This window comes from Plectropomus leopardus, chromosome 6 (genome assembly GCF_008729295.1).
Source record: "Plectropomus leopardus isolate mb chromosome 6, YSFRI_Pleo_2.0, whole genome shotgun sequence".
In the NCBI taxonomy this organism is placed as follows: domain Eukaryota; kingdom Metazoa; phylum Chordata; class Actinopteri; order Perciformes; family Serranidae; genus Plectropomus; species Plectropomus leopardus.
Window position 1 is genome coordinate 36380755 of NC_056468.1, and position 14891 is coordinate 36395645.

The window sequence follows — 14891 nt, forward strand, 5'->3', positions numbered from 1 at the left end:
ATGGAAAAATGTCAAAATATGACACGTTCCAGAAACAGCTGAAAACACCTCAAAACAATTTAAGTCAGCGTGCTAAGACACACCATAGCAAAGAAACTTTCAGAAACATTCAAAAACACCATGAAAAAGGATGTCCAAAAAATGACCGAAAAGGCAAGGCTATAGTATGGAAAAATGTCAAAATATGACACATCCCCAAAAAATCTGAAAACACCTCAAAACAGCATGAAATAGCGTGCTAAGACACGCCATAGCAAAGAAATTTTCAGAAATATTCAAAAACACCCAAATGCGGAACGTCCAAAAAACAACCGAAATGGCAAGGCTATAGTATGGAAAAATGTCAAAATATGACACGTTCCAGAAACAGCTGAAAACACCTCAAAACAGCATAAGGCAAGGCTATAGTATGGAAAAATGTCAAAATATGACATGTTCCAGAAACAGCTGAAAACACCTCAAAACAGCATGAAATAGCGTGCTAAGACACACCATAGCAAAAAATCTTTCAGAAACATTCAAAAACCCCATAAAATAGGATGTCCAAAAAATGACCGAAAAGGCAAGGCTATAGTATGGAAAAATGTCAAAATATGACACGTCCCAAAAAGCACTTCAGACACTTACAGTATAACAGTATAAATGAGCGTGTTGACAAACACCATAGCAACAACAGTTGCAATAACGTCCAAAACACCAAAATATGGCATGTCGTAAAAATAACTAAAAAATGGTGAAAAATCTCAAAACATTGTATTTCCCCAAAACAGCTGAAAACTACTTAAAACAGCATGCAGAGTCGGGCCATAGCATAAAACGTAGCAATATAGGCCAAAAATGTCATAATTTAGCATGTTGAAAAAATGGCAGAAAACCGCATAGTATAGTACGGCGACAAATGTCAAAATTTGACATGTCCCAAAAATGGCTGAAAAGGACACGTTATGTTAGAATGACATATTATAGCTTGTAAAGAAACTTCATAGTACACAGACGTTCTGCACGTTGAAAAACGTCTTTGAAGAGCATGTCGAATCACACCATAATATAGCACGTTGAAAAATATCTGAAAAAATCAATTTTTTTAACGTCAAAAATGTGTGTGTGTGTGTCAGTGGAGTGCAGTGACCGTGTGTTCAGGGAACGCTCCGGAGTTTTTAGCAGCGTCGATTTCCCGTCTTCATACCCGAAGAGTTCAGAGTGTGTTTACCGCATCGAGGTGGAACCGGGCTTCAAACTTCGCCTCCAGTTTGACCCGCGCTTCGATGTGGAGGACCACCCAGACGTTAGCTGCCCCTACGACCACATCCAGGTGAGGATACACACACACACACACACACACACACACACACACACACACACACACAGCTGGTCAGTGTGAGTCAGTGATCAACTGTGTGTGTGTGTGTGTGTGTGTGTGTCAGATCACAGCGGGCAGCAGTCAGTTTGGTCCGTTCTGTGGAGAACGTTCTCCAGGTGAGATTCAGACGGACAGCAACGTGGTCACCGTCTTCTTCCACAGCGACAACTCTGGAGACAACCTGGGCTGGAGGATCACATACACATCTACAGGCACGTACACACCTTATACTACACACACACACACACACAGCAAAGGGCCGAGGCCGGATTCAAACCCACGGCCGCTGCAACGAGGACACACCTCTGTACACCGTGCCGCTCTATCCACTGAGCCCCCAGGCGCCCCGTGACTTTGTCTTTGAAGGCTTTTATTTTGACATGACAGGAAGTCAGTGTGCAGCCCCTGAAGTCCCGCCCAATGGCGTGCTGACCCCCGTCCAATCAGAATACTCCTTCAGAGATCACATCCTGTTCACCTGCTCACCTGGATACACCCTGATCAAGGTACCACACACTCCCCCTGACTGCTGCTTTGTGTCTTTGTCTCTTGACATCTTTGTCTCCTTGTCTTTTTACATTTTTATGTCTTTGTTTCTTTAGATTTTTGTCTCTTTGTGTCTTAGGATCTTAGTCTCTCTGTGTCTTTATATCTTTGTGTCTTTGTTTCTTTGTGCCCTCATATCTCTGTCTCTTTATATGTTTATATGTCTTGATATCTTTGTCTCTTTGTGTCTTTCTGTCTTTCTGTCTTTGTGTCTCTGTGTCTCAGGACGGACAGAGTCTGGATTACTTTCAGGTGGACTGTCTGTCTGACGGCTCCTGGACCAGCGGTCCTCCTGCGTGTCGCAGTGAGTTCAGATTTAACTCCTTCACGTCCGTCTACTCTGATTCTGCAGAAAATCACAAAATCAATAATAAAATAAATGAAATAAATAAAATGAATCCTAAAAAGCCAAAATTCTAAAGTTTAAAATCTATATTTAAAGGACAAGAAAGCAGCATAAAATCATTTTTATTATTACACATTACATCAGTTATTACTGATGTTAATTTCTCCTTTATTACCTTAACATTGACATTAATTTCTCCTTTATTACCTTAACATTGACATTAATATCTCCTTTATTACCTTTACATTAGATGACTTAAGTACTTACATTAATGTGGCCTCTGTGATTCAGGGACACTGGAGTTTGTAGTTTGTGTAGTTTGTGTAGCTGGTGTATATTGTGTTGTCAGTGTACTTTATGTAGTTGGTGTAGTTTGTGTAGTCGGTGTAATCTGTGTAGTTTGTGTAGTTAGTGTAGCCAGTGTAGTTTGTGTAGCCGGAGTAGTCTGTGTAGTTTGTGTAGTTGGTGTAGCCAGTGTAGTTTGTGTAGCTGTTGTAGTTTGAGTAGTTTGTGTGGCCGGTGTAGTTTGTGTGGTTTGTGTAGTTCGTTTGGTTTGTGTAGCCAGTGTAGTTGGTGTAGTTTGTGTAGTTGGTGTAGTTTGTTTAGTTTGTTTAATTTGTGTAGCCGGTGTAGTTTGTGTGGTTTGTGTAGTTGGTGTAGTTCGTTTAGTTTGTGTAGCCGGTGTAGTTGGTGTAGTTTGTGTGGTTCGTGTAGTTTGTGTGGTTTGTGTAGTTTGTGTGGTTTGTGTAGCTGGTGTAGTTTGTGTGGTTTGTGTAGTTGATGTAGTTCATTTAGTTTGTGTAGCTGGTGTAGTTTGTGTGGTTTGTGTAGTTAGTGTAGTTCGTTTAGTTTGTGTAGCTGGTGTAGTTTGTGTGGTTTGTGTAGTTGGTGTAGTTCGTTTAGTTTGTGTAGCTGGTGTAGTTTGTGTAGCACGTTTAGTTAGTGTAGTTTGTGTGGTTTGTGTAGCAGTTTTAGTTGGTGCAGTTTGTGTGGTTTGTGTAGTTTGTGTGGTTTGTGTAGCCGGTTTAGTTGGTGTAGTTTGTGTGGTTCATGTAGTTTGTGTGGTTTGTGTAGCAGGTTTAGTTGGTATAGTTTGTGTGGTTTGTGTAGTTTGTGTGGTTTGTGTAGTTGGTGTAGTTCGTTTAGTTAGTGTAGCTGGTGTAGTTTGTGTAGCACGTTTAGTTAGTGTAGTTTGTGTGGTTCATGTAGTTTGTGTGGTTTGTGTAGTTTGTGTGGTTTGTGAAGCAGGTTTAGTTGGGGTAGTTTGTGTGGTTCGTGTAGTTTGTGTGGTTTGTGTGGTTCGTGTAGTTTGTGTGGTTCGTGTAGTTTGTGTGGTTCGTGTAGCTGGCATAGTTGGTGTAGTTTGTTTAGTTTGTGTAGCTGGTGTAGTTGTTGTAGTTTGTGTGGTTTGTGTAGCCAGTTTAGTTTGTGTGGTTTTGTGTAGTTGGTGTAGTTCATTTAGTTTGTGTAGCCGGTTTAGTTGTTGTAGTTTGTGTAGCTGGTGTAGTTAGTGTAGTTTGTGTGGTTTGTGTAGTTGGTGTAGTTTGTGTGGTTTGTGTAGTTAGTGTAGTTTGTGTGAAGGAGTGTACCTATAATGGGAACTGAACTTCCTGTTTCCTGTCTCTCTCTGTAGAAACAGACTCTGGGAGGAGGAGGCGGTCTTTGTCCAGCATCTTAACCAATCACAGTCGACTTTAGTCGGACGGTGATTCTTATTGGTCGATAGAGAAACTGTAAGAAAAGTTGAGGAATAAATTTGCTGGTTAATTATTTTCTGATAAAACAAATGAAAAGAGAATCTGCACTGTTTCTGTCAGTTCATAATTTTGTTAATATTCATAAAAATAATCCTGCCATGTGGCTGAACGACTTTCATTTTTCACAAAATAGAATTTTTAGTATAAATAATAATAATTAAATACTTAATAATAATAAAAAATAGCATTGTTCAGTCACACATTCATTTGTGCTGAGACACATGCTGGGTCTTCAATCACCTGGATAACAAGAATAACATGGACCTGCATTCTTTTCTAGTCCTGGACCACTCCAGGTGCTTTCACACTGCGAGTCACATTCACACATACATTCACACAGTTACAAATACACACACACTCATTCACACAAACATTCACACATTAATAAATTGACACAAACATTCACACATGAACACACACATTCACACACACAACTCTGGCGGCTGACATATTGAACCCCAAACTGCTCCAGATGGAGTGAGTGCATCTGCTCGCCGATCACAGAAATATTTGTCCATGTGGTGTTTCTTTCTGACGCCATGCTGCTGTCCACGCCCCAGAGGACATTCCAGGGGATGCCCCAGAGGACGCCTAAGAGGACACCCTCACACTGAGGTCCATCTTACTGGAACAAGTTTCACATCTTCTGTGGTATGTGGTTTCTGGTAAGGGCCGGGTCTACCAGCTGCTGTGAGATCAGTCCGCATGACCACGTCTCATCACACTTCTCAGATTAGTTCCATGATCACACCTGGAACATCCGGAACACCCAGAACACCTGAGACCCCTGAAACACCTGGAACACCTGGGACACAGCAGACTTTGTAGGTACAGGAACGATGACGGCCGTCTTGAGGCAGGAGGGAACAGTCTCTGTGTGAGTGAGATGTTAAAAATGTCAGTTACAACATTAACAAGCTGATTAGCACAAGTTTTTAGTGCGCGGCCTGGAATATCATCTGGACCAGCAGCCTTGTTTATATTTAGTCACTGAGAGTGACCGGTCCTCTGGAGGCAGAGTAGACACCACAGCTGAGTCCTTATTGAGGAGGTCAAAGCAATGATGGGGGCGTGACCGCATACATGATGGGGGTGATCCTGCTTTTGTAGCCTGTGACATTTTGGATCACCTGCCACATATCTTTAGGGCTGCTTCTGTTGAGGTCTCTCTCGAGTCTCTGCTGATGTCTCAGCTGATTGGTTCTCTCTCTCGCAGTGGTGGACTGTGGGAGTCCAGCAGTGGTTGCCATGGCTGATGTGGTGTTTAGGAGTCAAGACAACAGCACGCTGTTTGGTTCAACAATTCGCTACGTGTGCCGGGACCACGCCTTCCAGCTGGATACCAGCGATGGTAAGAGTATCAGTATTGCAGTATGTTTACTGTTTACACCCTGTACTGCAGGCTGCAGTACTCAGACTAATGATATCAGTACTCAGCGATAACTTTATATATATATAGACCCAAATACAGATAGTTTTTTCTTGATTGTATTTTTGTGAGGATGCCTGTAGATGCACAGAATCAAGTCTTCTTTGTTGGTTGTTTTGAGGTCAGCGGTCACCTCTGCTGTGTGTTGTAGGTTTGTTCAACTGTGGACTGAACGGAGAGTGGACCAATCAGGAGTCTGGAACCAGACTGCCCACCTGTCTGCCAGGTAACACCTGGACCTCTACCATCTTACATACAGCATCTGTCTCCGTGTCTCCATATCTCTGTGTGTCCATGTCTCCGTGTCTCTTTGTGTCCATCCAGCCTGTGGCCGTCCGTCCCGCTCTCTCCCCCCTCAGGTGAAGAGGATTGTGGGGGGTCGCGGTGCCGAGCCTGGCCTGTTCCCATGGCAGGTTCTGCTCAGCGTGGAGGATCTGTCACGGGTCCCTGAGGACCGCTGGTTTGGCTCCGGGGCCCTACTGTCCTCGTCCTGGGTCCTAACTGCCGCCCACGTCCTGAGGTCCCAGAGGAGGGACACCAGCGTGGTCCCCGTGGCTCCTGAACATGTCAAGGTCTCAGCGTCTTTGTTGTCCTTCATTCTGATTGGACTTTTTACCTGCCAGAAGCAGGAACAGTTTTTGACTTTTTTTTTACGGAAACTTGCTGCTAAAGTTCTGACGTATGTCCACATGTATGTTACGTACCTGTCCGTCAGGTGTTTCTGGGTCTCCATGACGCAAGAGACAAACGTCTGGCCACCAACCGCTCAGTGGACCAGATCTTCCTCCATCCAGACTTCCAGCCCGACAACTACAACAACGATATCGCCCTGCTGCGGCTGACGGAGCGCGTCCCCTTCACCGAGCTCATTAGACCCATCTGCCTGCCGCCCGCCGACACACTGGTACTACTGATACTACTGCTACAGCTAATGCTTAGAACACAATATTATTATTATTTTAAATCATATTTATATTATCGGGGGGGATTTCCTGAAAAATCAACTGGAAAACGTTCTGAAAAAGTTCCTGCAGAATTTGGAGAATATTTCTGGAAAAGTTCCTGTAAAATCTAGATAGGATGTAAACGCGTAGTTTGACCTCTGACCGCCGTTTCCTCCTCAGGATATGTCTCCACTCCCCAACTCTCTGGGTGTGGTGGCCGGTTGGGGGATCTCAAGCGTCAACTCCTCGTCCCCAGGAGACCCAGCGGTGCTGAACTCTGACCGTGGGGTGACCTCTGACCCCGGGGTGACCTCTGACCTGCTGCAGTATGTGAAGCTGCCCGTGGTCGCTCAGGACGAGTGCCGGGACAGCTACACCTCTCGCTCCGGCAGCTACAACATCACAGACAACATGTTCTGCGCTGGCTTCTTCCAGGGGGGACGGGACACCTGCCTAGGGGACAGCGGGGGGGCCTTTGTGATGGAGGACGGGGACAGGTGGACGGTGTTCGGCCTGGTGTCCTGGGGCGGCCCGGAGGACTGTGGCAGCCAGAGGGTCTACGGAGTTTACACCCGGGTCAGCAAGTACAGGACCTGGATCCAGACCAGGATGAGGGACAGACCAGCGCTGTGAAACAAAGGACAGAGAGACAGACAGGAGAACAGAGAGACAGACAGAGGATAAACAGACAGACTGGAGGACAGACAGACAGAGGACAAACAGGTTGTTTTTGTTTGTGAGACTTTAATGACTTTTTCACCAAAGACATGAACTCCATTTCTCATCCCAGAATGCTTTGCTACACTCCTGTTGGCGTGGTTTGTGCTGACTCAGCGGAAATCAGAAGATGTCACTTTACTTAAAAAGATCAACTTTAACAAACTCACGTGTCTGACACGTATCTCTGACCAAGCGTCCCCTCTGTCCTCCCTGCTTGTCAATTATACCCAAAGAAATGAAATAAACACATTTTGCAGAAAAACGTCACATTTTCTCAGTTTCTGTGTTTGACATCAAAACGTCTTTTTAAACGTCCATTGATTCAGTTTCAGCCGCTGATACTCAACCTGCAGCCAAACCTGACCCCTCCTCAAACCCTGGAAATGTCCTTAAGTCCTGGAAATGTTCTCAAACTCTCGAAATGTCCTAAAGTCCTGGAAATGTCTTAAAATCCTGTAAATGTCCTAAAATCCTGGAAATGTCCGAAAGTCCTGGAAATATCCTTAAGTTGTAGACACATGTACGAGGCCGCTGTGACTGGCCCCCGTCAGTGTGTGAAAGAGGCCCCCGTCAGTGTGTGAAAGAGGCCCCCGTCAGTGTGTGAAAGTTGCCCCTGGGTGCAGCAGGTTGAGTGTCTTCTGTCTCAGACTGATGTCTGTCTGTGAGCCAGCTCCGCTCAATGTGTCTCCTGTTTAACAGTTAGAATGTCCAGTCTTCTTGTCTGTCCATCTGTCTGTCTGTGTGTCTCAGCTCTCAGTCCCGTTGAGGTCCTGTCTGTCCATGGTGTCTCTGATCCAGGACAGGAAGTTCCCCAGGCGTGTGTAGACCCCGTACTTGCCCCTGGCGGCACACTTCTCCCCCCAGCTGACCACGCCGGTCAGGAACCAGGTCCCTCTGTAGTTCACCATGAATGGTCCCCCGCTGTCCCCGCTGCAGGCGTCCATGCTGACATCCAGGTACCCTGCACAGAACATGTTGTCTGTGATCACCTGCAGGACGGACATCATGTTAAAGACACAGAGGACACATGCTCCATCTCTACTGTACAAAAAGACATGGTCCAGGGGCCAGGGGGCAAGTCAAGGTCTGGGTCCAGATTGTAGGACATTTGTATGATATGGTTGACATTTTTCAGATTTGAAGTTATTTGTAGGATTTCAAGACTCTTCCAGGATTTTGGGACGTTTGAAGGACGTTTCTGGATGGACATGCTCACCTGTTCGGTGGAGGCTGTGCAGTCTCGGTGGCTGACCACCGGCAGCGTGACCTTCCTGAGAAAGCGGGATGACCTGCCCAGGAAGCGAGTGAGTCCCCAGCCCGTCACCACGCCACGGTTCTGTTCCTGAACACAACACAGACTGTCAACGCCGATCTCACCAACCCACAGAAGCGTGTCTCAGTAGAGTTACCTTCAGCAGGTATGAGGACAGGTGGGGGTCGGGGAGGCAGGCGGGGATGGCAGTGGGGCCCCTGACAACGGGCCGGGTGAGGAACAGCAGAGCAATGTCACTGTCGAAGGTGAATGAGTGGAAGTGAGGATGGACGAAGACCTTCTGGACCTTAATCAGCTGCTCACCTGGATCAGGACGCCGTTTATCAAAGTCACCTGCACACAAGCACACACACACACACACACACACACACACACACACACCACACACACCACACACACCACACACACACTCTTTATGATGGTCTATGATCATCTATGAAGATATATGATGGTCTATGATGGTCTATGAAGATATATGATGGTTTATGACGGTCTATGACGATATGATGGTCTATGACAATCTATAATGGTCCATGACAGTCTATGACAGTCTATGATGGCCTATGATTGCCTATGATGGTCTGTGATGGCCTATGACTGCCTATGATGGTCTATGACGATATATGATGGTCTATGATGTCTATGACGATATATGATGGTCTATGACGATATGATGGTCTATGATGGTCTATGACGATATATGATGGTCTACGATGGTCTATGACGATATATGATGGTCTATGACGATATGATGCTCTATGATGGTCTATGACGATATATGATGGTCTATGACGATATGATGGTCTATGACGATATATGATGGTCTATGACGATATATGATGGTCTATGACGATATGATGGTCTATGACGATATATGATGGTCTATGACGATATGATGCTCTATGATGGTCTATGATGGTCAATAACGATATATAATGGTATATTACTTTTCATTGTTGTTCTGTTGCTATGTCAACAGTTGTGTTCTCCGTTTACTTCCTGTCGGCCACTCGGTAACAAAAATTCCAAAAGGGAAATACTCTTAAATTCTTTAGGATGTTTATGTTGTCATGTGTCCATGTGATGGTCTGTGACGTTCTGTGATGCTATATGACCTATAGTGGTACATATAGTACCCTATAGTAACCAGCAGTAACCTGTATAGGTACCTGTAGTAACCTATAGTAACCTATGGTAGTGGTACCTGTTGTAACCTATAGTAACCTGTAGTAACATGTATTGGTACCTGAAGTAACCTACAGTAACCTGTATTGGTACCTGAAGTAACCTACAGTAACCTGTAGTAACCTATAGTAACCCGTAGTAGTGGTACCTATGGTAACGTGATCGGCAGTCTCCTCAAGGCAGTGAGCGGCAGAGATCACCCATCGATCAGAGACCAGAGTTCCTCCACAGAAACCATAACCATCAGACCTGTGGAGCAGAACCTGAACACACACACACACACACACACACACACACACACACACACACTTGTAAAGGGTTCATACTCATATCCAGGACTTTGAGGCAAATTTTAAAAACCCTACATTTCGGGTTTTTCATTGCAGATTTTTAAAGAAAATGCTCTCTTTAATTTAAAAACATTTGGCCATTTCTAAAGACAAAAATCTGAAGATTTTCTTGAAAAACTTTGGGTGATTGGGTTTTTTGGTGATTTTTTTGCCCTGAAGGCATGTATTCTTTAAAAATCTCTAAAATGATTTTCACATTTCTAACAATCTTTGAACACATCACTGTTGATGTACAGATTTTCATGACCATGAGTTCATCTTAACTCTTAATGTCTCCACACCTGCCAGGGACTCCCTCCTGGTTTGTCCAGGACTCCGCCCACAATACGAGTAGTCCCGCCCTCCTCGCCGAGCAGCTGCGTCTCATTGATCCCGCCTGGTCCAAATGTCGTGTTCACTGTCAGCAGCTCCTCCTCCATCTCCGTGACGTTCAGGTTCATCAACCAGCCATCGGTGCTGTTGTCCTCAGACATGTCGTCCGTCTCCACGGTGTCATTGAGCTGCTCAGAGCGAGTTATCACAAAGCGACCGCCGTACAGCGACACCTCTTTGTGCTGACGACCACACGGGAGCACCACTGGACATTTGGCCACAGAGGATCAATGATGAGAGGATCAATAACCAGAAGATCAATAATCAAAGGATCAATGATGAGAGGATCAATAACCAGAAGATCAATAATCAAAGGATCAATACTCACAGGGTCAGTAATCACAGATCAATAATCAGAGGATCAATGTGATTACAGGTAGACTGAATGCAGTGGTTACTGTAGTTATAGTGGTTACTGTAGTTACAGTGGTTATAGTGGCAACTGTAGTTACAGTGGTTATAGTGGTAACTGTGGTTACTGTAGTTACAGTGGTTACAGTGGTTACAGTGGTTACGGTGGTAACTGTGGTTACTGTAGTTACAGTGGTTACAATGGGTACTGTGGTTACAGTGGTAACTGTGGTTACTGCAGTTACAGTGGTTACAGTGGTTACGGTGGTAACTGTGGTTACTGTAGTTACAGTGGTTACAATGGTTACTGTGGTTACAGTGGTAACTGTGGTTACAATGGTTACAGTGGTTACTGTGGTTACAGTGGTGACCTAGGTTCTGTTACCAGTCGGGGAGCAGCTGCGTCCGTCTGCTTCCAGTCTGAATCCGTCTGCGCAGCCACACTGAACGCCCCCTGGCAGGTTTCTGCAGTACTGCATGCAGCCACCGTTTCTATAGCGACACTCCAACACCACTGCACACAAGAGCAGTCTGTCAGTGTCACACTCTGTTACCATAGACACCACATACACAGCACTGCTGTCCCTGCAGTCGTCACTGATTGAATAACTCGAATTCGTTTGTCAAAACGACTCATTTCTTGCTGTTTGTGGAACATTTCTCACCAAGTTGCTTGTTGCCTTTTTCCTGTGTTTTTGAATAAATCACACTAGTTTGCTCAGGATTCAAAGGGTTAAATTACATGTCATGAACATATGGATACAGAAGCATTAAATACTGACATCATGTGTGATTTTATACACGCTATCACCGTCATCATCAGCTGTTTACAGACGTTTGATCTCTGATAAACAGATCATTGATTGTCATTGCTGCTGCATGAAGACAGACGGTTTAATGTTCAAGATAATAAAGAAAAGCAGCCCCAGGAAGATGCCCTGGAGGGCCCCACAGGGTCCACATCACAATTGAAGAACATCACCTGATGAGATCTACCAGTGAGAACCAGAAAGAAACAACACCTGACTCGCAGGTCTTGTTCTTGTTTACCTGACTCGCAGGTCTTGTTCTTGTTTACCTGACTCGCAGGTCTTGCCTTGGTACTGGGGAGAACAGAGACACAGGAAGTCCTCTCGGTCCAGAGTGCAGATCCCTCCATTCAGACAGGGATTGGTCCGACAGGGGTTCAGATCTACGACACACAGCAGAGACACCCAAATGCGTCGCGACTAGTTCAGGTGCAGAGACACCCAAAGGCATCACAACTCGTTCAGGTGCACAGACACCTGAAGCCGTCGTGACTTGTTCAGGTCTGATGATGGTGATGAAGAGTGAACTCACTGGTGTATCTGAACCAGAACTCCAGCTGTGGAAAACATACTCAGGTTACTGCGGCGCCTCCTGCTGGCCGTTCTACACAACGTGATGTCTGTGTGGTTTTGGGCGGCCTCCTGAGGGGCGGCAGTCAGCAGGGTCTTACCGTCTTCTCTCGGGTCTGGAAGATCTCGGCGGCCTCCTCCTGCGAGCACACCTCCTCCTGACACTCCCTCTCCAGGTCTCCAGGCAGCACCTCCTCCAGGAGGAAGGAGTTGGCCCGTCGCCTCCTGGAGGGCGAGCCGAGGAGCTGCCCCGCCGCCGGCCTGTCCAGGAACACTGAGGGGGGGCACAACAACAGAGAAAACACTGAGGGGGGACACAGCAACAGAAACAACACTGAGGGGGGACACAGCAACAGATACAACACTGAAGGGGGCACAGCAACAGAAACAACACTGAGGGGGGACACAGCAACAGATACAACACTGAAGGTGGACACAACAACAGAAACAACACTGAGGGGGGACACAGCAACAGAGACAACACTGAGGGGGGACACAGCAACAGATACAACACTGAAGGTGGACACAACAACAGAAACAACACTGAGGGGGGACACAGCAACAGAGACAACACTGAGGGGGGACACAACAACAGAAACAACACTGAGGGGGGACACAGCAACAGATACAACACTGAAGGGGGACAAGCAACAGAAACAACACTGAGGGGGGACACAACAACAGATACAACACTGAAGGTGGACACAACAACAGAAACAACACTGAGGGGGGACACAGCAACAGAGACAACACTGAGGGGGGACACAACAACAGAAACACAACAACAGAAACACACTGAGAGGGGACACAGCAACAGAAGCAACACTGAGGGGGGATGCTGTTCTGTGACATCACAGAATCACGAGGTGTTCAAGGACTGTCAGAAATTGTAAAATCGAACAATAATTTTTTATTATATTTTTTTATTATATAATTTTTAAAATTTCTGGCTAATAAATGGTGTCATTTTGGTGAATTGCCAAAAAGCAAAGAAATTGCTCAAAATTTAAATGAGAAAAAAAATCGCCAAATGCAAAACAAAATAAAATAAAATTTTAAAAAGTTATTTTCATTTTCAAGAAAAAAAAAACATTTGAAAGAAATAAAAATTGCCAATTCTGTTGAAAATGACCACAAATTTAAAATGACATATATTTTATGGAAAAAAATGTCCAGAATGTTTTGATGAAAACAGGCGAGCCCGCAGGGTCGAAAACATCTTTGATTCAAATCTGAGATTTCTCATAAAATAACAAGTTTAATCTCATAACATTATGATGTTTTTTATCTCATAAATTCAAGAGTCTAATGTCGTAATATAACGATTTTTTTACTGTCATAATCAATAATTACTATTAATAATAATATTAATAATTATTTAGGATACTTTGAGTCCAGAGGAGGTTTCGAGGTTTTTATGAGTCAAAGACGAACCAGCAGAGTCTCACCTGAACTCTGGATCAGAGTGCAGCAGCCCAGAATAGCCAGGACAGTCCCGCTCAGCGCTGTGGACGGCAGCATGTCTGTCCCTCTGTCTGTCTGTCTGTCTCCGTCTTCTGGTGTCTTCGTGGGGACACACGGCTGGTGTCCCTGAGATGAAATGGAGGACAGCAGCTGGTGGACAGACCGTTGACCGCAGCTCAAATATTGACACAGACACCGAGGACACATCGGCCAACTGCACAGGTCAAAGGTCGACGCTGACCCTGCGAGACAAAGCTGAGGGGAGCAGAGTGTCCCTGATGTGTAAAGTTGGACAGAAATAACGGGGGACGTCAGAGACCGAGAGGACACACAGCGCCCTCTGTCTGTTAACCCTTTCTGTCCTCAGCAGGTTGCATCCATTCCTGCCAAAAACACAAGAAGAAATTACAAGTTTAAAAAAAAAAAAAAATTAAAATTCAGAAGAATAAAAAAGTAAAGAGAAAAGGTGATAAAACGAAACAATAAATACAACAATAAACAGATAAAGTTCTTAATAATAATAACAACAATAATAACAATAAATACAGATTTCTGGACAGTTTGACCAATCTTTTATAAATTATTACTTATTACCTTTTGATTATTTTCCCTTTTTTCATTTTACTTTTGGTTCTCAGGTCATTTTCTTGTCTTGTTGACGTCCGTAACCGAGCCTCTGCCGAACTTTTCTAAAGAGAAAACTGTCAACTCGATGCTCAGCTATTTGGAGCTGAAATCTGCTGGTTTGTGTTTTTGTGAAACAAAGATGTTAAAATGATTTTAGTTTTCTCACAAACAAAGAATCTGATTCAGTCTTCTCACAGATTTTATTCTGAAAAGCAGACAGGAAATGTGCCCCAAAATAATATCTAGAAGCTAAAAAACTATAGAAATAAAAAGTATTTTTTAAATTTCCTGTGTGTGTGTGTTTGCGTGTGTGTGCAGAGTCCGGCCTGCAGGGGGAGTCTCAACAAACTTTATTTATACACAAAAAAAATTTAAAAAAAAACTTACGTTGAGTTTAAAAAGCGACTCTTATGTTTGAAAGTTGAAGCTGAAATTCTTTGAAAAGTTGAAAAAAACGCTTCGCTGGTTACACATTTTAAAAGAGACGCAGAAGAGATTTGGATGAAATATTAATAATTTAACATCGGATCAGTTTTCGATTTTCTTCTGAAGCTTTGCCTTCACATGATGTGTTCAAGGACCCTCCGAAATGTGAAAATCCAACAAAAAAATGTGTTTTTACATTTTTTTCTGGTGTCAGATTAAAGGTTTTTTTCTTTAAGAAAATTCTGGCTCCTTTTAATTAATTGGTTAAATTAATTTCTCTTTTGATTTTTTTTCTTGAAAATGTTTTTCTTTGAAGTTTATAATGTTGGAGGTTTTTTTAATTTTATTTTATTTTTTGATTT

The 14891-nt window shown here is 44.2% G+C and overlaps 2 protein-coding genes across 3 annotated transcripts; one reads left to right on the forward strand and one right to left on the reverse strand.

Annotated features, from left to right (window-relative positions):
* The first annotated feature begins 924 nt into the window (after positions 1–924).
* On the forward strand, positions 925–7067 carry masp1 (MBL associated serine protease 1). The gene is made up of 10 exons (XM_042488629.1): positions 925–946; positions 1116–1312; positions 1425–1572; positions 1748–1866; positions 2132–2210; positions 5226–5360; positions 5590–5664; positions 5763–6010; positions 6154–6342; positions 6563–7067. The coding sequence occupies exons 1-10, from the start codon at positions 925–927 to the stop codon at positions 7013–7015; spliced, it is 1665 nt and encodes a 554-aa protein (XP_042344563.1). The 3' UTR covers positions 7016–7067.
* A 39-nt stretch (positions 7068–7106) lies between these two features.
* On the reverse strand, positions 7107–13857 carry LOC121944792 (coagulation factor X). 2 transcript variants are annotated; one of them, XM_042488689.1, is made up of 10 exons: positions 13461–13857; positions 12114–12286; positions 11975–11999; positions 11712–11825; positions 11019–11147; positions 10192–10487; positions 9709–9823; positions 8512–8708; positions 8319–8444; positions 7107–8091 (listed from the first exon to the last, which is right to left on the reverse strand). In XM_042488689.1, the coding sequence occupies exons 1-10, from the start codon at positions 13681–13683 to the stop codon at positions 7849–7851; spliced, it is 1641 nt and encodes a 546-aa protein (XP_042344623.1). In that variant the 5' UTR covers positions 13684–13857; the 3' UTR covers positions 7107–7848. The 2 variants fall into 2 exon arrangements, with proteins under 2 accessions (XP_042344623.1, XP_042344624.1); XM_042488690.1 differs by having other exon boundaries at positions 7919–8063.
* Between the last annotated feature and the right edge of the window lie 1034 nt (positions 13858–14891).